Source organism: Podarcis raffonei, chromosome 14 (assembly GCF_027172205.1).
Source record: "Podarcis raffonei isolate rPodRaf1 chromosome 14, rPodRaf1.pri, whole genome shotgun sequence".
Classification (NCBI taxonomy): domain Eukaryota; kingdom Metazoa; phylum Chordata; class Lepidosauria; order Squamata; family Lacertidae; genus Podarcis; species Podarcis raffonei.
Window position 1 is genome coordinate 46,870,102 of NC_070615.1, and position 19,662 is coordinate 46,889,763.

The 19,662-nt window shown below is 45.6% G+C and overlaps 1 protein-coding gene across 1 annotated transcript in view; it reads left to right on the top strand.

Moving 5' to 3' along the window:
* The window catches only part of FLII (FLII actin remodeling protein), a 53,475-nt gene that overhangs the window by 9,746 nt on the left and 24,067 nt on the right, over positions 1 to 19,662 (top strand). Inside the window, exons 6-16 of the mRNA XM_053364172.1 lie at positions 165 to 326; positions 2,593 to 2,696; positions 3,726 to 3,901; positions 6,047 to 6,204; positions 7,993 to 8,077; positions 9,565 to 9,712; positions 11,197 to 11,330; positions 12,597 to 12,809; positions 15,502 to 15,681; positions 17,212 to 17,294; positions 18,846 to 18,920. Of these exons, the coding sequence (XP_053220147.1) occupies positions 165 to 326; positions 2,593 to 2,696; positions 3,726 to 3,901; positions 6,047 to 6,204; positions 7,993 to 8,077; positions 9,565 to 9,712; positions 11,197 to 11,330; positions 12,597 to 12,809; positions 15,502 to 15,681; positions 17,212 to 17,294; positions 18,846 to 18,920 (1,518 nt within the window). The remainder of the gene's footprint in view (positions 1 to 164; positions 327 to 2,592; positions 2,697 to 3,725; positions 3,902 to 6,046; positions 6,205 to 7,992; positions 8,078 to 9,564; positions 9,713 to 11,196; positions 11,331 to 12,596; positions 12,810 to 15,501; positions 15,682 to 17,211; positions 17,295 to 18,845; positions 18,921 to 19,662) is intronic.

The window sequence follows — 19,662 nt, forward strand, 5'->3', positions numbered from 1 at the left end:
TCATAGGTGTGCATTTTGAGCTTCTTGTTCAGATGCGAAGGCCTGGTGCAGAATGGGGTACCCTCCAGCCCACTCTTGATATCTCCAATCTCTAGCTGTGGTTAAGCTTCCTTGCTGGAACCTGCCTGACAAGGTGTGCAATTCCTCTCCCTTTCTCCCTGCAGCATCGACAACATCCCCAACCAGCTGTTCATCAACCTGACAGACCTGCTCTACCTGGATTTGAGTGACAACAAGCTGGAGAGCCTTCCCCCCCAGATGAGGCGCCTGGTGCACCTGCAGACCTTGATTCTGAATAACAACCCTCTCCTGCATGCGCAGCTCAGGTGAGGCGGCTGGGAGCTGGGGAAGGGGGCAGGAGAGCGAGAGCAGGTGTTCTGCAGTCTTTCCGCGGCTGCAGCCGCACTCCTTTGGCTGTGTGTTCGAGCAAAGGAACTGGGGGGGTGGCAGGCTTTTAGCACCTTGAAGCTGTCAGGTTTCCTTTGGCGCTTTTCAAAACGCAAAGGTGCTTAGTCCTCATGGTTGGGAATGTAGATGGGAAAGTGTGATCGGGGCAGGGAGGGGGCAAAGCTCAGGCACACCAGGGTGTATACTTTCCACTTGCCCGCACTCTGTCTCGCCAGAGTGGTGCATGCTCTAGTTATCTCCCGCTTGGACTACTGCAATGTGCTCTACATGGGGCTACCTTTGAAGGTGACCTGGAAACTACAGCTAATCCAGAATGCGGCAGCTAGACTGGTGACTGGGAGCGGCCGCCAAGACCACATAACACTAGTCTTGAAAGACCTACACTGGCTCCCAGTACGTTTCCGAGCACAATTCAAAGTGTTGGTGTTGACCTTTAAAGCCCTAAACGGCCTCAGCCCAGTATACCTGAAGGAGCGTCTCCACCCCCATCATCCAGCCCAGACACTGAGGTCCAGCGCTGAGGGCCTTCTGGCGGTTCCCTCACTGCAAGAAGCAAAGCTACAGGGAACCAGGGAGAGGGCCTTCTCGGTAGTGGCGCCCGCCCTGTGGAACGCCCTCCCACCAGATGTCAAAGAGATAAACAACTACCTGACATTTAGAAGCCATCTGAAGGCAGCCCTGTTCAGGGATGTTTTTAATGTGTGACATTTTGATGTATTTTTAATCCTTGTTGGAAGCCGCTCAGAGTGGCTGGGGAGGCCCAACCAGATGGGCAGGGTACAAATAATAAATTATTATTATTGTTGTTGTTGTTATTATTATTATTATTAACCAGAGGAGGACACATGTCAAAATCTGTGCCACAGATCCATCCAATCTTGGAAGGCCTTTGCCGTGTTTTGTGATCCCAACAGGTGGTACTTTTCAGGCTTTTCTTTCGAAAAAGAAAACCCTACAGCCCCTTGAGCCAGCTTTTGTTTTTTGGGTGGTGGTGGGCTGTATTAAATTGAAAGAGACCAGTGAGACCTCACCTAGCTCCATTTTGCTCCTCTGCATGTGAAAAAGAAGAGACTGCCTCTGAGATTGTACAGAGTGCCTTCCATTTTCACCGTGTAATCGGAGCTGACCTCAAAACTTCTGAGACTTATGTGGGGCAGGGCTTGCACCCCAAGGCTGCGGAGGGGCCCCTCCCTGCCCACAGCTTCCCTTCACACTTCCTAACCTTGTGAAATGCATGCCTTTATAATAAAAATAAAATAAAAGTTTTTTTTCGGTTGAACAAAATAAAGTGGGAAAAAGAGACTGCAATATATGCTGATATAGATATGATTTTCATATATGCTAATACCATACTTTTCCGTGTATAACACGCCCCCATGTATAAGACGCCCCCTATTTTGGCGGACTCAAATTTAAGAAAATGGGGGGAGATGGCCCAAAGTTGTTGAGCTTTTTTTAGGGAGGAATGCCAAAAAACGCTCATGCACCGCAAAATCTGCCTCTCGTCTGTCCCCTCGCCGGCAGAATTTGCAAATTGCCCGCCTATTTGCCGCAAATCAACACCACTCTTGACGCAGCAACCAGTGACACACACAATAGCCACTGACAGCTACGGCAGCAACCAATCAAATGTCCACCCTATACACTACCCATGTATAAGACGACCCCCGATTTTTAGCATGAATTTTAAGGACAAAAATCTAGTCTTATGCATGGAAAAGTACGGTATATGATATTAATAACCTACTTAGGCTCACCCCAAATATCAGTATATTTATCCAAACGAAGTCTGTTGCAAGTGTTGTCTTCAGTCCATTGATTAAAGGGGAGCATATTTTTGTTCTTCCAGTTCATCAACACCAGTCTGCTGGCCTGGTAGAATCCATTTTTATAGTCTCGTTGTCAGCTTCCATATAATAGGTATACAATTCAGAGAAATATTTTCCTCTGAAAAAGATGGTGGTTTGGGGGGGGGGTTGCAAAATATGTGCCTGTAAATTTGCACCTGGATAAGTGGGAGACGACAGCCCCATCTTGCATTTAAGGAAGTGGCCCCAGTCCACAAAAAAGCTTATGCCACAATAAATGTTAGTTTTTTAAGGCAGGAATTGGGAACACCTGATAATTAATCCTTCAGGGTTTCATCTTGTCATTGTCCTCTTTTCCCCTCTCTTTCAACTGAAGGCAACTCCCGGCAATGGTGGCCTTGCAGACGCTCCACCTCAGGAACACACAACGAACCCAGAGCAACCTTCCCACGAGCTTGGAAGGCTTGTCAAATCTTGCAGGTATGATTCCCAAGGAAATGTGTGAATGGGCTCAGCTCCGTGCATTGAGCGGCCTGCGAAAGAGAACCTGAGGCTGCAGGTCTCTGCATGTTTCCCTGGAAGTAAGTTTCATGGAACTACCCAAAGGAGCGTCTCCACCCCCATCGTTCTGCCCAGACACTGAGGTCCAGCTCTGAGGACCTTCTGGTGTTTCCCTCCCTGCGAGAAACAAGGTTACAGGGAACCAGGCAGAGGGCCTTCTCGGTGGTGGCCCTCCCACCAGATGTCAAGGAAATAAACAACTATCTGACTTTTAGAAGACATCTGAAGGCAGCCCTGTTTAGGGAAGTTTTTAATGTTTGATGTTTTACCGCATTTTTAATACAGTGGTACCTCTGGATACGAACGGGATCCGTTCCGGAGCCCTGTTCGCATCCTGAAGCGAATGCAACCCGTGCGTGGGTCGCGATTCACCACTTCTGCGTATGCACATGATGTCATATTGACCGTCTGCGCAAGTGGCGAAACCAGGAAGTAACATGTTTCATTACTTCTGGGTCGCCCTAGAGCGCAACCCGAAAACGCTCAACCTGAAGCAACTTCAACCCGAGGTATGACTGTACTTTGTTGGGAGCCGCCCAGAGTGGCTGGGGAAACCCAGCCAGATGGGCAGGATACAAATTATTAATTAATTAATTAATATTATTATTATTATTATTATTTATTTGATGGGATTGTTTTTGGAAGGCATGCCTAGGGTTGCGCCACTAAGAAAACGTACAGGTTCCTGAATTAAATTCATAGACTTGGGCCACATTCACACCAAACCAACTTAAAGCACTAGGTATCACTTTCAGCAGGCTTGGCTTCCTGCAAAGGATTCTGGGAGCTGTACTGTGTTATGGGTGCAGAGAATTGTTGGAGGGCACCAGGTTGTGGGGCGGCTCCTCTGGGACCCTGTAGCCCACGTGGGTTGCATCCAGAACCCACCCTTGTTGAACTCTGACTCTGCCTCACTTTCATTCCTCCTCCTCCTGCTGCTATGCTCAGATGTGGACCTCTCCTGTAATGACCTGACCCGCGTCCCTGAGTGTCTCTACACCCTGTCCAACATACGGCGCCTCAATCTCAGCAGCAACCAAATTGGAGAGCTCTCCCTCTGCATTGACCAGTGGTGCCAGCTGGAGACCCTCAATCTGTCCAGGAACCAGCTTACCTCCTTGCCGGTAAGTCGCGTTCCCCGTCCAGGTAACTGGGACACCAGCTCTGCCATGCTACTGGTTGGCCGCAGAGGAATGGTGGGAGCCAGTAGCATGGGAAGAAGGCTCAGAGCCAGGGGGTCAGTGGGACAACGATGAGTGGTCAGAGGGAGACAAGGGAGAAGACTGCGAGGAGGAATTAGAATTTTATTATTACCAGTTCCAGTTCCAGGTCACTTACAATATCAGGAAAATCATAAACCACAACAGGAATACATTGAATTGCAATTGGGTATAACAGAGACAATTCAGATACAGCGGCAGTTCAAAAAATATTACCGTATTTTTCGCTCTATAAGACGTACATTTTCCCTCCTTAAAAGTAAGGGGAAATGTGTGTGCGTCTTATGGAGCGAATGCTGGCTGCGCGGCTATCCTAGAAGCCAGAACAGCAAGAGGGATCGCTGCGCAGCGCTTCCTCTTGCTGTTCTAGCTTCTGGCTTCACCCCTCAGTCCCTCCCCCCACCTCCCGGAAAAGCCCCCAAGAACTGCGCTCCCTTTCACAAGCCGCGTGGAGCGTGTGTGCGGCTCTTGGGGGCTTTTCCCCGAGGAGGGAGAAGGGCAGCCCATCAGTGATGGGCTGTCCTTCCTCCTCCTCAGGGAAAAGCCTGCAAGCGCCGCACACACACTCCTCGTGGCTCGTGAAAGGGAGCGCTGAGAAGAGCCTGGGATGCATACAGGCTCTTCTCAGCTCTCCCTTTAAATAATATTTTTCCCCTTGCATTCCCCCTCTAAAAACTAGGTGCGTCTTATGGTCAGGTGCGTCTTATGGAGCGAAAAATACGGTAAATCTTGATCACTAAAATATAACCTAGAATTATCATTTAAAACCTTAATCATTTAGGTAGTACAGCTTGTTCCCTAAGTTTTAGGGACTGTGAGGAGGAGTTTTTGGAAGCTGAAGGGGCAACAGGGCTTAGCGAGCTGGGAATGTGTGGCAGCCACTTAAAAAGCATAGCAATTGAAGAAGCTGAAAAAGCAATCCAAATAATTAGATCAGGAAGATATGCTCACGTAAACAGGTGTGTCTTCAGGAGCCGGCGGTATGCCAATACTGATGGAGGTGTCTCATATTTGAGCAGGGAGGGCTTTCTGACTGTCACGAACTGGTTGGACACAGAGGGATGGTGGGAGGAGGTAGCTGGGGAACCCCCCCCCCCGCCAGGGAAGACGGCTCAGAGCCCGGGGACTGGCGGTGGTATGGCAATGAATGGTGAGAGGGAGAAGATGGGGAAGAGGTGTTGGAAGCTGAAGAGGCAACAGGGCTTATTGAGCAGGGAGAGTCTGAGCAGGGCTGGATTAATGATTATGCAAAATAGGCCCATGCTTAGGGCGTCAAGGGAAGGGGCAGCATCACAGAAACTTTCCATTGCTGGATTTTTAACATCAGCGGTCATTAATGGCCAAGCATTCCTTTTCTCAGTTGAAGTATGTTAAAAATCCCAACAGAATAACTGTGCAACAAGGCGGGCTGGTTGCCTTATCTGTGCTAAGTATATATGGAGGTGTATTACGTAAGACGGGGTCAGCAAACTTTTTCAGCAGGGGGCCGGTCCACTGTCCCTCAGACCTTGTGGGGGGCCAGACTATAGTTTGAAAAAAAATAATGAACAAATTTCTATGCCCCACAAATAACCCAGAGATGCATTTTAAATAAAAGTACACATTCTACTCATGTAAAAACACACTGATTCCCAGACCGTCCACGGGCCGGATTTAGAAGGCGATTGGGCCGGATCCAGCCCCCGGGCCTTAGTTTGCCTACCCATGATGTAAGATTAGTTTTGAGGGTCTGATTTAAGATTTTGCAATTCGAAGAAGTCGGAGAGCATTTTTCAAATATAAATGAAGTGGACGTATACAAAAAAAAAATTTATTTTCCATCTTACTGTAGGTTTTGTTTCATTTTGAAAAATAAACTTTTATTTTGGGATTTACTACTGTTCATATTTTGAATTAGATATATATATGGGGGCACCAAACTCTTTTCAGTGCCCAACCTTGCAGAAAATCAGTGTTTAAAATGAGTGAGTTAATGAATGAATCGACAAATGAATTCATGAGCAAATCTCCCTTGCTCTGCTTGACTCTTTGCACGTGTTTCCACCCTAGTCGGCCATCTGTAAGCTGACCAAGCTCAAGAAACTCTACCTGAACTCCAACAAGCTGGATTTTGACGGCATTCCTTCGGGGATTGGGAAGCTGGTCTCCCTGGAGGAATTCATGGCTGCAAACAACAACTTGGAACTGATTCCAGAAAGCCTCTGCAGGTATGCTAAGCCCTCCTCCAAGTCGCCTTGAGGGGCAGTACTTCCTCCCAGAGGACTATCTGCATGGTTGGCTGTGCACACAGACATGGTTTTTAGATGGCTTTGGCCGATGTGCTTCCAGGCTGAGATGATTCCTGTAAATCAGCATTGTTCTGCCGCTACCTTGGAAATACCGTATTTTTTGCTCTATAAGACTCATTTTTTCCCTCCTAAAAAGTAAGGGGAAATGTGTGTGCGTCTTATGGAGCGAATGCAGGCTGCGCAGCTATCCCAGAAGCCGGAACAGCAAGAGGGATTGCTGCTTTCACTGCGCAGCGATCCCTCTTGCTGTTCTGGCTTCTGAGATTCAGATTTTTTTTCCTTGATTTCCTCCTCCAAAAACTAGGTGTGTCTTGTGGTCTGGTGCGTCTTATAGAGCGAAAAATACGGTAATTACAGTCATGCCTTGTGTTACGTTTGCTTCATGTTGCGGCTTTTCAGGTTATGAACGTGGCAAACCCGGAAGTGTTTAATTCCGGCTTCACTGCACGCGCAGAAGCGATCCTCACACTCTGCGCATGTGCAGAAGCGCTCTATCGCGCTTTGCGCATGTGCAGAAGCAGTGCTGTACTTAGCAACTTTCCGGGGTATGAACAGCGTTCATAGGTAGAGGTATCACTGTAATGTCTCTTTCTACCTACCTATGAACCCAAAGCTTGTAATTCATCAATTTTGGGGCAAGCCTCTAATATTTATTTTCCTTTATTCGATTTCTGTCGTGCAGCCTTCAACACTTGCTTCTCTCAAGGAGCTGAGCAATAAAAGCGGAAGACCGCTACATTGGATTCCCCCCCTCCCAGCAAATAACAGTTGTTAAAATATGATAAATAGGAAGGGCAGTTTTGTTTGAGTCTCAGAGGCTTAAAAGGTTAAGCAGTTTTAAAGCCTGGAATGAGAGCCAGTGGTGGGGTATTGCCTAGAGTGGTGGACCTCAGGCTTCAAAGACCAGAGTTGAAGCCCCTCCCTTGGTCATGATGCTTGCTGGGTGACGTTCGGCCAGTTAACACACACTCTCAGGGCCTAGCCTACCTCACAGGGCTGTTGTTAGTGGAGGGAAGGGTGGGAGAACAACATACACTACCTTGAGCTCCCTATAGGAAAGATAGTTTAGGGTCAAGGCATCAAGGAGTTGACATGATCGCCCTTTGTACAATTATGCATGGCACTGGAGAGTGGATGGAGAGACTTTTTCGCCCCCGTAACACTAGGGCTTGTGGACGTCCAATGGATGTCCATTCAGACCAGACCAGAATGTCCTCCTTCACATAGCGCAGAGTTCAGCTATGGAACTCACTGCCACTGGAGACGGCTGCCAACTTGGATGGCTTTAAAAGAGGATTCATGGAGGAGAACGCTATCGATGGCTACGAGCCGCAATGGCTAAGCTCTGCCTCCACAGTTAAAGGCAGCAATGCCTGTGAGTACCAGTTGTCGGAAACCACATGAGGGGAAAGGGTTCTTGTGCTCAAATCCTGCTTACTTGGCCCCTGTGAGAACAGGATCCCGGGTTCCATGGTCCCATTGGCCTGATATGACAGGCTGCCCTTATGTTATTGGCCAGATGCCAGAATTATTGCCATGTTTGGTTTTGAGTAGGGCTCCCTCCTGGGCCTACCTGGAAATTCTGGGGATTCGAACCCGGAACCGTCTGCATGTAAGGCAGATGCTCTACCACTGAACTACAGCCCTTCCCCATATGACTTATCTGGTTCAGAGGGAGACGGTACGCTTCTCTTTTTCTCTCCACAGGTGTGTCAAGCTCAGGAAGTTGGTTTTGAACAAGAACCGCTTGGTCACTTTACCCGAGGCTGTGCACTTTCTGACAGACATTGAGGTGAGGCCAGGGGGGTCCTTGCTGACAGGAGGGCCTGGGAGTTGGGATGGGGGGCGCGTAAGAAAAGGGGATCAACATCTTACCTGAAGGAGCATCTCCACCCCCATCGTTCAGCCCAGACCCTGAGGTCCAGCTCCGAGGGCCTTCTGGCGGTTCCCTCACTGCGAGATGTGAGGTTACAGGGAACCAGGCAGAGGGCCTTCTCGGTAGTGGCACCCGCCCTGTGGAACGCCCTCCTGTCAGATGTCAAGGAAACAAACAACTGTCTGATTTTTAGAAGACATCTGAAGGCAACCCTGTTTAGGGAAATTTCTAATTATCTGTTCGGAGCGGCCCAGAGTGGCTGGGAAACCCATCCAAATGGGCGGCGTAATGGGAATTGGGGGTTGCTTGTGCGTAAGTTGCCGCCACTCTCGGCGAGGTTGCCTGGATAAACCTTCCCCTGGCTGGACAGTCCTGATTCCGCGTCTGTCTCAGTCACTGGCAGAATCCGTCAGTGGGCGTTTCCTGAACTTCTTCCAACATAAAAGCTCTTTGACGCCAAGTCTCCGCCTAGCCTCCCTGCGCGGAAGTCTTCTGCGCAGGGTGGGTGTGGGCAGTGGAGGCCCGTACTCTCCTCGCTGGTCTCTGGCGAAGAGTCCTGGAGCCATCTCTCCGGAGCCCGCCTCTGCCCGCCTTTCTTCCTGGTGTAACGCTGATTTCCTTCCCCGGTCGCTGAGTCCCCTCCTTTCCTGCTGGGACCTTCTCCGGCATCGCTTGGGAGCCCTTCCTCCACTCCTGGCTGCGATGGCAGTTCCCTGACAGGCGGGGTATATATATATATATATATATATATATGTGTGTGTGTGTGTGTGTGTGTATACAGTGGTACCTCGGGTTACATATGCTTCAGGTTACATACACTTCAGGTTACAGACTCCGCTAACCCAGAAATATTACCTCAGGTTAAGAACTTTGCTTCAGGATGAGAGCAGAAATCATGCTCTGGCGGCGCAACAGCAGCAGGAGGCCCCATTAGCTAAAGTGGTGCTTCAGGTTAAGAACAGTTTCAGGTTAAGAACGGACCTCTAGAACGAATTAAGTACTTAACCCGAGGTACCCCTGTATATATAAAAAATTACTATTATTATCATATTTCATGCTGTGGGACTCCACTTGGCCCCTGATGGGCCAAAAGTGAGAAGCTAAAATCCTATATGATGTTGACTTAACCCCTCACAGTTACAATTCCCAGTGGCTGATTAACCACTCTGAGATCTGTAGTTCTTTGAGGGGAATAGGGGTCAACTCTCAGCACCCTTAACGAACAACGTTTCCCAGAATCCTTTGGGGGAAGCTATGACTGTTCAAAGTGGGTCCTAGCAGGATGTGGATGAGCTCCTGTTTTTCTCGCTCCCGTAGCTGCCTTTGACTTGAATAGCCTTTCCCCCCAACTCGCCTTCTGGCTCTGTGAATCCATCGCTCCTTCCTGCCCTTCCTTCTTGCAGATCCTTGATGTTCGTGAGAACCCCAACCTGGTGATGCCCCCCAAGCCTGTGGACAGGACCTCCGAGTGGTACAACATTGACTTCTCCCTGCAGAACCAGCTGCGACTGGCGGGGGCCTCCCCTGCCACCGTAGCAGCTGCTGGGGCAGGTGAGTTTGGTACTGCAGGTTATCCTGGCCTTGCGATTTCCCCACCCCCTGCCTCCTTGCAAATGATAAACTGCCTTGTTTCCTACCAGTGAATTGCATCCAGTGTTAAAACTGCACAGAGTATAGACCCACTGAAATTAATAAGACCTGAGCAATTTACTGTAGGTCCGTTAATTTCAGCAGGCCTGTTACCAGTTGGAGATTTTTTTTAAAAAAAAAATGACGGTTTGGTTTAAAAGACTCAGAAGTTTTTAAATATACGGTCAACTCACAACTTTTTAATATATATAATTTTTTATTAGTTTTTTAACGTATCATTTTCAACAGTAATTAAACATACTTTTACATCTTATTCATTTTTTTTGACTTCCATCAATCCTGTCTGAAAATTTTCCAATCTAGTCTCTTAGTATGCATTTCTTATCTTCCCTATTACATTTCAAACTCATAACCAATATCTCTATCTTTTTCTACTTTGTAACTCTTCGTATATTTCTCCTTACAAAACTTCTTGTAGTCCTACTAACGTAATTTGTTGATTACAGTTGCTCTTCAAATAATTCATATACTTCTTCCAATCTTCTGTAAATCTCTGGTCCCGCAGGTTTAAAATCCTTCCTGTCATTTTGTCCAATTTTGCATAGTCCATTAATTTCATCTGCCATTCTTCTTTCGTCGGAATTGCTTCTTGTTTCCAACTCACAACTTAGGCACATTCAAGTTGTGCAAATTCGGCTTTACGTGCTTGTCAGAAAAAAAGTGCTGGACTTTTTAAAGGGGAGTGGGGAGTCAGTCATCCCTCCCACCCTCCATTGCACTCACCTGGGAGGTGCAGAGAATGTGTGTTTTGACTATACACAATTTTGGCTCTATTCACTACCCCGGAATATAACCCATGTGTAAGTTGAGCGTTGAATATCTATCCACACGTGCACTATCCAAACACTTGTTATTCAAAAATTCACTTATCCAAACACGAGGGATCAGTACCCAAACCTCACTTATACGCTCCTCAGATTCAGAGATCCAAGTAGCCAGACCTGTGTGTAGTACTGTAAAGAAATAAGCAGCCTTAAACAAGCTTTACTTTTTTGTGTCTTGTTGGTCCAGTGGAAACCATGGGGGGGGGGAGAGCAGGGGAAGGGAGAAAAGGGGACAGGTTGAATGAAGAAGAGAGCATCTTTTCCCTTCCTTGTTTGCCTTCTGCAGTGTTTCAGAGAATTCTCCCTGGGTTTTTTTCATCATTTTGTGGCCAAAATTTTGCGACCAGGAACGCATTAGACATTTCCCCATAGGAATTAGTGCGAATCGTTGACTTGTTATGTGAACGCTCACCTGATAAACCATCTCCTGAGAACACATTGTGTTTGCAGAGCAGAAACTGCGTGTATAAGCGATTCTTGTGGGAGCTTCAAAGCTATCTTCCATCCCCTAAAATTATTTGTTTCTCTCTTTCCTTACCCCCCACCCCTTTCTGTTCCTAGGGAGCAGCCCAAAGGACCCCATGGCGCGAAAGATGCGCCTGCGGAGACACAAAGACTCATCACAGGATGATCAGGCAAAGCAGGTGCTGAAGGGGATGTCGGACGTGGCGCAAGAGAAGAACAAGAAGATGGAGGTAGGAACACGCAGCGATGGAGAGTGACTCCAAGGTTGCAGCGCTTGGGACTCTTGAGCTTAAAGAAAAGGCAAGGAAGAGGCATTTATAAAACTCTGCATGGCGTGGAGGAAGGAAATATTTTCTTCCTCTCTCTCTTAACGCAAGAAGTTTTCGGCGTCCAGTGAAGCTGAATGTTGGGAAATTCGGAACAGATAAAATAAAGAATTTCTGGGTTAATCTGGGGAACTCACTTCCACAAGAGGCTGTGATGGCCGTTTAAAGTTCAGCATGGGAAGATAAGGACAATACAGATTTTAAGAAAGACTGGGGAACCATTCGTGTCATATTTACAGAATCAATATAAAGAAATGGACTCACTTGCAGGGTTTGATTAAACCAAGCTTAGCCCTCCAGATGATTTGAGTCTACAATTCTCATCATCCCTGGCCACTGGTCCTGCTAGCTAGGGATGATGGGAGTTGTAGTCCCAAAACATCTGGAGGGCCGAGTTTGCCAATGCCTGGATTAAACACTTGCAATTAACAAAACAAATGTAGGAAATAGAATGTTGATGTTAAAATGAAAAGAGAAGAATTATAACTATTTTTTTTGTAAAAAAATCAAAGAATAGGAGATAATACACCAAAAAACCAGAAGAGGAAACTGAGGGAAGTCGTGGAGAGAAGGGGGAAATTGGGGGATGGTATTTTTGTTACAGTGGTACCTTGGGTTACATATGCTTCAGGTTACATACGCTTCAGGTTACAGACTCTGCTAACCCAGAAATAGTACCTCGGGTTAAGAAATTTGCTTCAGGATGAGAACAGAAATCGTGCTCTGGCGGCGTGGCAGCAGCAGGAGGCCCCATTAGCTAAAGTGGTGCTTCAGGTTAAGAACAGTTTCAGGTTAAGAATGGACCTCTGGAACGAATTAAGTACTTAACCTGAGGTACCACTGTGTATGTTATGATACTTTGATGTTAAAAAATGTAAAATCTTAATAAAAACTATTTTTTAAAAAATAAGTTCAGCACGGGATGACAATATATAAAAAGCCACCATCCCATAAAGCAACAGGTATTGTTGCACTGTCAAATGAATATTAGAATCCGGTTAAAGAAGCAGTAGCATTATAATCAGAAAAATGCAATGCAATTATCCCCATGTCTGAACGCACTCTAGGTTCCCCTCCTTTTCTGCTACTAGCATCCCTTATTCTTTGTCCTTATCGCTGTTAGGATCCTTTACTAACTCACTCTCTCCCTCCATTTTCTTTTTGCGCCAGGAGAACGGAGACCCAAAGTACACGGACCTGAAAACCCGCCGCTGGGATCAGAGTTTGGAGAAGCCTCAGCTCAACTACTCTGAGTTCTTTACGGAGGACGTGGGGCAGCTCCCTGGCGTCACCGTCTGGCAGATCGAGAACTTTGTGCCCACAATGGTGGACGAGACCTTTCACGGGAAGTTCTACGAGGCCGACTGCTACATTGTCCTGAAGGTGAGGGGGGCAGACATCTTGTTTTTATCCTTGCTTGTCCATCGCTTCATGGGCCTCACTCACACCAAACTAGGATGTGCTAGGATGCCACCTTACTAGTATTATTTATTTTATTTTATTTTATTTTATTATTTTTGCAATTTTATATTTAACACAAAAAACATTATCACAAAAGGAATATATAAACCCCAGTCTCCCCCCCGCCCTCCCCTGACTTCCCCCAACTTCCTCCTCTGATTCTTTAAATATTTGCTTCTCCTATTCTGCTCTACCTTAATTTTATAATTTTATAATTAAATATTGTTATATTCTTCTTATCTTTATAGCATACCATATATCCAAATCAGGATATGTAGCATAGCATACCATATATCCAATCAGGGACGCGGGTGGCGCTGTGGGTAAAACCTCAGCGCCTAGGACTTGCCGATCGCATGGTCGGCGGTTCGAATCCCCGCGGCGGGGTGCGCTCCCGTCGTTTGGTCCCAGCGCCTGCCAACCTAGCAGTTCAAAAGCACCCCCGGGTGCAAGTAGATAAATAGGGACCGCTTACCAGCGGGAAGGTAAACGGCGTTCCGTGTGCTGCGCTGGCTCGCCAGATGCAGCTTGTCACGCTGGCCACGTGACCCGGAAGTGTCTGCGGACAGCGCTGGCTCCCGGCCTATAGAGTGAGATGAGCGCACAACCCTAGAGTCTGGCAAGACTGGCCCGTACGCGCAGGGGTACCTTTACCTTTACCTTTACTTATATATCCAAATTACATCTTACGTTTTGTTATTTGCCCAGTTATTACCTTTTAACGTTTATACTCAATTTCTTAATTATAAGTGTTTATTCAAACTCTGCTAGTGAGTCGCCTTCTTTCCTTTTTTTTAAAAAAATCATTTTTGTTGATTTTCCAATAAAAACAGCCAATCAACATATCCAAATCATAATCCAATTAAAAATAATAAACTAAAAAAAAGCCAACGACCAATTATAGTCCAAATTGTAATTATTAATTTTTTCGGAACTCCATAGTCTGGACCTCTGAAGCATATCTCCAAATCTTCGTTCCTGCCTCTTCTCGTTGTTTTCATATTTTCCGCCTTCTGATCTTAACACTTGAAGTTCTCCGTCCCTGGCTATATAATTCTCAGTCATGTCAAAAATCTTATATCCTTTCATCCATGAGTCGACTTCTTTACAATGCTTCTGTAAATACATCATAAACTATTCCCATTCTTTTTTACAGTCTCTGTTGTCCTTATCTCTGATTATTCCAGTCAACTTCGCCATTTCAGTGTATTCCATCAGCTTTCCTTGCCATTCTTCTTTCGTTACTATTATTATTACTACATTTCTATGCTGCCCTCCATCCAAAGATCGCAGGGCGGTTTGCAATATGAAAACACAAAAATACTTAACAAAGTAATAAACAATAACACCCCCAACACAGTTTAAAAGGCTATAGATTTTGTAATTAGTGTGGAAGAAGAATATTTTTGCTTGGCACCTGAAGATATGTAACAAAGGTGCCAGCCGAACCCTTCTGGGGAAGAGCATTCCACAAATGGGGAGCCACCACAGAAAAGGCCCTTTCTCATGTTGCTGCACTCCTGTCCTCAGAAGGGCCTCGGAAGATGTTCGCTGGGTCCAGGTCCGTTCATATGGGAAAGAGGCGAACCTTGAGGTATTGCAGTCCTGAGCCTTAAACAGTCATGGGTTCCCCTAAAGCTGGGAGCTGTAGTTTGCTAAGGGGGCTGAGAGTTAGGGGGTGCGCCCTCACCCACTCACAGGGCTATATATCCCAGAATGGTTTAACAATCAGTCCCTCTCCCCAGGGAACTCTGGGAGTTATAGCTATAATAGGAGTCTCTTAATGACTTTCAGCACACTTAACAAACTACAGCTCCCAGAATTCACTGGGGGAAGCCATGGCTGTTTAAAGTTGCTTTATAGTGTTTTAAGCATGTATTGTGAAGGTAGCCATCATCTCCCAAGGATAAGGAACCTGTGACCTTTCAGATGTTGTCAGGACTAAATAATAATAATAATAATAATAATAATAATAATAATAATAATAATAATAATGATTTATTATTTCTACCCTGCCCATCTGGCTGGCTTTCCCCAGCCACTCTGGGCAACTTCCAACAAAAGATTTAAAATACATTAAAACATCAGTCATTAAAAACTTCCCTAAACAGGGCTGCCTCCAGATGTCTTCTAAAAGTCAGATAGTTGTTTGTTTCCTTGACATCTGCTGGGAGGGCGTTCCACAGGGAGGGCGCCACCACCGAGAAGTCCCTCTGCCTGGTTCCCCGTAAGCTCACTTCTCGCAGTGATGGAACCACCAGAAGGCCCTCGGCGCTGGACCTCAGGGTCCGGGCTGAATGATGGAGGTGGAGACGCTGCTTCAGGTATAGTGGACCGAGGCCGTTTAGGGCTTTAAAGGTCAGCACCAAGACTTTGAATTGTGCTCAGAAACATAGAGCTCCCATAATCCCTTACCTTTGGCCTTGCTGGCTGGGGCTGATGGGAGTTTGAGTCCGACAACATCTGGAGGTTCACGGCTGCCCTGCCCTTGCCACGGGAGTAGACAAAACTTGAACTGTGCCTGGTTTGATGCCACCAAAGCAACCTTGAGGGCAGGGAGGGTTTGTTTTTGTGCTTGCCCATTGGTCCAGCTGCAAACATTGCTTCTCCCCAGACTTTCCTAGACGATAACGGCTCATTGAACTGGGAGATCTACTACTGGATTGGCCAGGAAGCCACGCTCGACAAGAAAGCCTGCTCTGCCATCCATGCAGTCAACCTGCGCAACTATCTGGGCGCTGAATGCCGCAGCATCCGGGAGGAGATGGGAGACGAGAGTGATGAGTTCAGCCAGGTAAGCTCCTTCCTCTCTGCAGGTTGATGGCTATATCTATCTTTCCCCTTTCAGCTTTTTTAAAAAAATAACTTTTTTTTTTGGCAATTGTTTTTATTGATTTTCATATTATATATTTATACATTCTTACAATATTAGTACAGTGGTACCTCGGGTTAAGAACTTAATTCGTTTTGGAGGTCCGTTCTTAACCTGAAATTGTTCTTAACCTAAAGCACCACTTTAGCTAACGGGGCCTCCTGCTGCTGCTGCACGATTTCTGTTCTCATCCTGAAGCAAAGTTCTTAACCCGAGATACTATTTCTGGGTTAGCGGAGTCTGTAACCTGAAGTGTCTGTAACCCGAGGTACCACTGTAGCCTAAAACTCTCAGGATTCCCACTTCCCTCTACCCCTCTTCTGGTTTTCTTGTTTCCATACTATAATATTTACACATTGATTTACCGTATTTTTCACTCTATAAGACGCACTAGACCATAAGACGCACCTAGCTTTTGGAGGAGGAAAACAAGAAAAAGAATATTCTTGCTGTTTTGGCTTCTGGGATAGCTGCGCAGCCTGCATTCGCTCCATAAGACGCACACACTTCCCCTTACTTTTTAGGAGAGGAAAAGTGTGTCTTATAGAGCGAAAAATACAGTATATCAGCATACTGTTCATATCTATACATAGTTCTTTCTATTATCTCACATAGAATGCTCCAACAATTATAAGTTTTAAGGTTTATCTCAAACCTGCCAGTGTTCTTATGTAAACTGCCAGTGTTCTTATGTAAACAGTGTTTCTCAAGGTAAGTTACAAACTTCTTCCAGTCTTTTTGGAACGTCTGGTTGTCCTGCTCACGAATTCGTCCCGTCAGCCTGGCTAACTCTATGTACTCTACCATCTTTGTTTGCCATTCCTCAATACAAAAAATTTCACATCTGAGTCCTCAACTTCTTATTACTGTGCTTGGCTTTCTTCAAGTTGGGCTGTGTCTAAAATTTGCCATTTAGGTTTTCAAACCTTTTTTGTAAACTCAGTTTTAGAAACGGTACCTTTGAGTCCTCAATCCTTTATTACTGCGCTTTGCTTCACCTAGGTCGAGCTAGGATTATAATACTTCAGAATTTTTGGGAGTTTTACTCCCTTTCTTTGAATTTGGTCATTTAAGGTTTATGATTTCTCTATTTCCTTCTGAGGAAACTGAATGGTTCAGTGAAACGAGGTTTGTAGCCGGCATCCCATTAAGGCTTTGTTCAATTCTAGGTTTTTCTAATTTTTTCCTTAAACTTTTTGATTTTTATTATTTAGTTTATTTCTATAAGATAATATTTCTAGTTGATTACTTCTCGTTTCAGGGATTTTCATGGTATTTCATTTGTTTTGTGTAATTCCTCGGTAGTCGGCAGATCTTGATCTTTCCATCCTTGAGCTATCAAAACTCTGGCCGCCGTTATCGCATACAGAAATAGTTTTTCGTTTTCTTTTGGTATCTCATCCAAATGGAGGATGATGATGTTAAAAAAATAACTTTCGTGGCTGTTGGCAGGTCTTCGATCACGAGATCTCCTACATTGAAGGTGGGACGGCCAGTGGCTTCTATACAGTGGAAGACACACACTACGTCACCAGGTAAGAAATGATGATAATGTCCCCTTTTGAGACCTGGTACTTCTTCTGTTTTTAATATTTCTATCCAGGGCACAACACCCAAATCTTGTTTTACTTTTGTGTGAGGAGAGGGTGCTTCTGAGCCCATACAGAGTCCTTTTTCTGCTAGCCCTAGAGTATTTGGGATTACTGAGTGCAACTTTCAGGTCAAAGGTGTTGCGTTCTGAAGGCAAAGGAAAGGACTGGACCTTGATTAATAAAATAGACGCAAGGCTTGGCCAGCAAGACTCTGGGAGGAAGTGTAAATCTCACCACCCCCTGACCCAGGTCGTTTTATTCACAAAAGAACTTTTTACACAGTGTTTGTAAGAACCAATCAGATTTCCTCTGAACATTTCAAAAAACCCCACGTGGGGACAAAACCAGATCAGAGGAAGCCTCTTAACTACAAAGAACTACTTGAGCATGCATACATGTTTTAGGGTAAATAAAACAGGAATCAAGGAGGAATGCATTTAGCAAACCCCGGAAGGTCATAAACAGGCAGTAAACAGGAAAGAGAAAGATAGGCATTTGCCACTTCCATGTGAACTTTCCTCCTGGCCCAAAGATTAACAAAAGCTACATCAAAGCCACCTCCTATCTTTATGTCCCAGGATACCTGGTGAACAAAGGGTCTGTGTAAAATGCTCTATATGTGACTGTCAGGCTGAGAGAAAATGGCAGAGGTGCAGAGGATTGTGGGATTGAATCAGAACTCATGTCAAATGACCCAAGCCCAGTCAAAGCAATGCTTTCATCATTGACATAATGGCTTGCTTCATTTTTCATAATTCCTCATAGCAATCCCACCTGACCACCACAAAAGGTTGTCTCTTCTGAGTGGGCCTCAATCTGCTGCCTCTTCAAAGACTCACTTGTAATTTAGGGGATCCAGATTTATTTATTTTTAAGATGCTCCTACTTATGACTCCTGGCTGTTCTCCTTGTTCCCCTCTGTTTCTTAATTGCAGGGGACCAACACCAGTAAATTTCTAATTTTCATTTGATTATTCTGCCTAGAGACAGATGGAAGGGGACATCTTGGCCATAGCAATAATTTTGGATTGGGGTTGATTCAGCAGTACGGAAAACTGATTTGGCCAGAAAACAGGAGATTGGCAGGAATGTCTCAAGTTCTGACAGCAGGATAATAAATAATGTGGGATGCAGGAAAGATTTGTGACTTTGAGATTGTTTTGAATTTGGGGGAAACGGTTTGGCTTGCAATTCCCCTTGGTGGGGCAGTGCCCTGATAGATCAGTCTTCTCTGCCTAGATCTTTCTAGTGTAAAAATTATATGACAGAGGCCTCCAAACCGCCAAGTTTTTTAGTCCTGGTACAGCCTCTCTTTATCTAGTGTCAATCCATTTCTTCTTCCATGCTGGCCATTTTGAATGTCCTCTTATTTTAAGGAAGTAGGGGAAATCTTCATGAATTGCAAAACTTCCAAGACCTTTGGCCAACAGACTCATTGGTGGATTTGAGTTTCCCCCTGTCATCTAACATTTTCGCCCCCTGATTTCAATGTAGGCTTTACCGCGTTTATGGAAAGAAGAACATAAAGTTGGAACCGGTACCTTTGAAGGCAGCATCACTGGATCCTCGGTAAATATTTAGGGCGATTCTCTTTCGGAAACGGAATCCTCTAAAATCAGCAATTTGGGGGGGAAACTAATCCTAAAATATTACGTATGGCTGAGTTGGCGTTCTAGATCGTCTGTCTCATAGGAAGTCCTCGATCAATTCATTACATTGGTGGAGTTGTACTTGCAAAGGCACCCTTGGATTGGGTTAAGGAGTTATTTTCTAAGGTCCACCAAGAATTTCCTTTAAAGAACGAGAGAACTTTAACTCCACATTAGTGTTTACTATCCATATTTGAGGGAGTAAACCACAATATTAAATCAATGAATTGGTTTGTTCTTTGATTGTCGCACAGCAATCTGGAGTTCAGAGATGGAAATCCTTGGAAAATTTAGACAATCCCTGCTTGGCATAGGGATGTTAGGACTGTTGCACTCTCAGATGGGGAAATGGCACAATATAGCCGGCTCCTGCAAGGACCACAGACCTTTTATGCCACCTGGGAAGACGTTATTTCATACACATCTTGTGATAATGTGGAAGGGCATCTCTCAATAGCAGCATCAGAAATATGGAAAGTGTGAGGTGATTTTCAGTTCCCACCTGTGGCTCCTAGAAGCTGTCAGCATGTGACAGCAGCCACACCCTGGGAATGGCTTTGACTGGCCGGCTAAACCAGGTGAAGGTAGCCGATGGGTCTCAAACCCTCGTTGAGTTAGAGACTTCCCCTGCATGTGAAGACAGACCCTGGTGGATTGAGCAG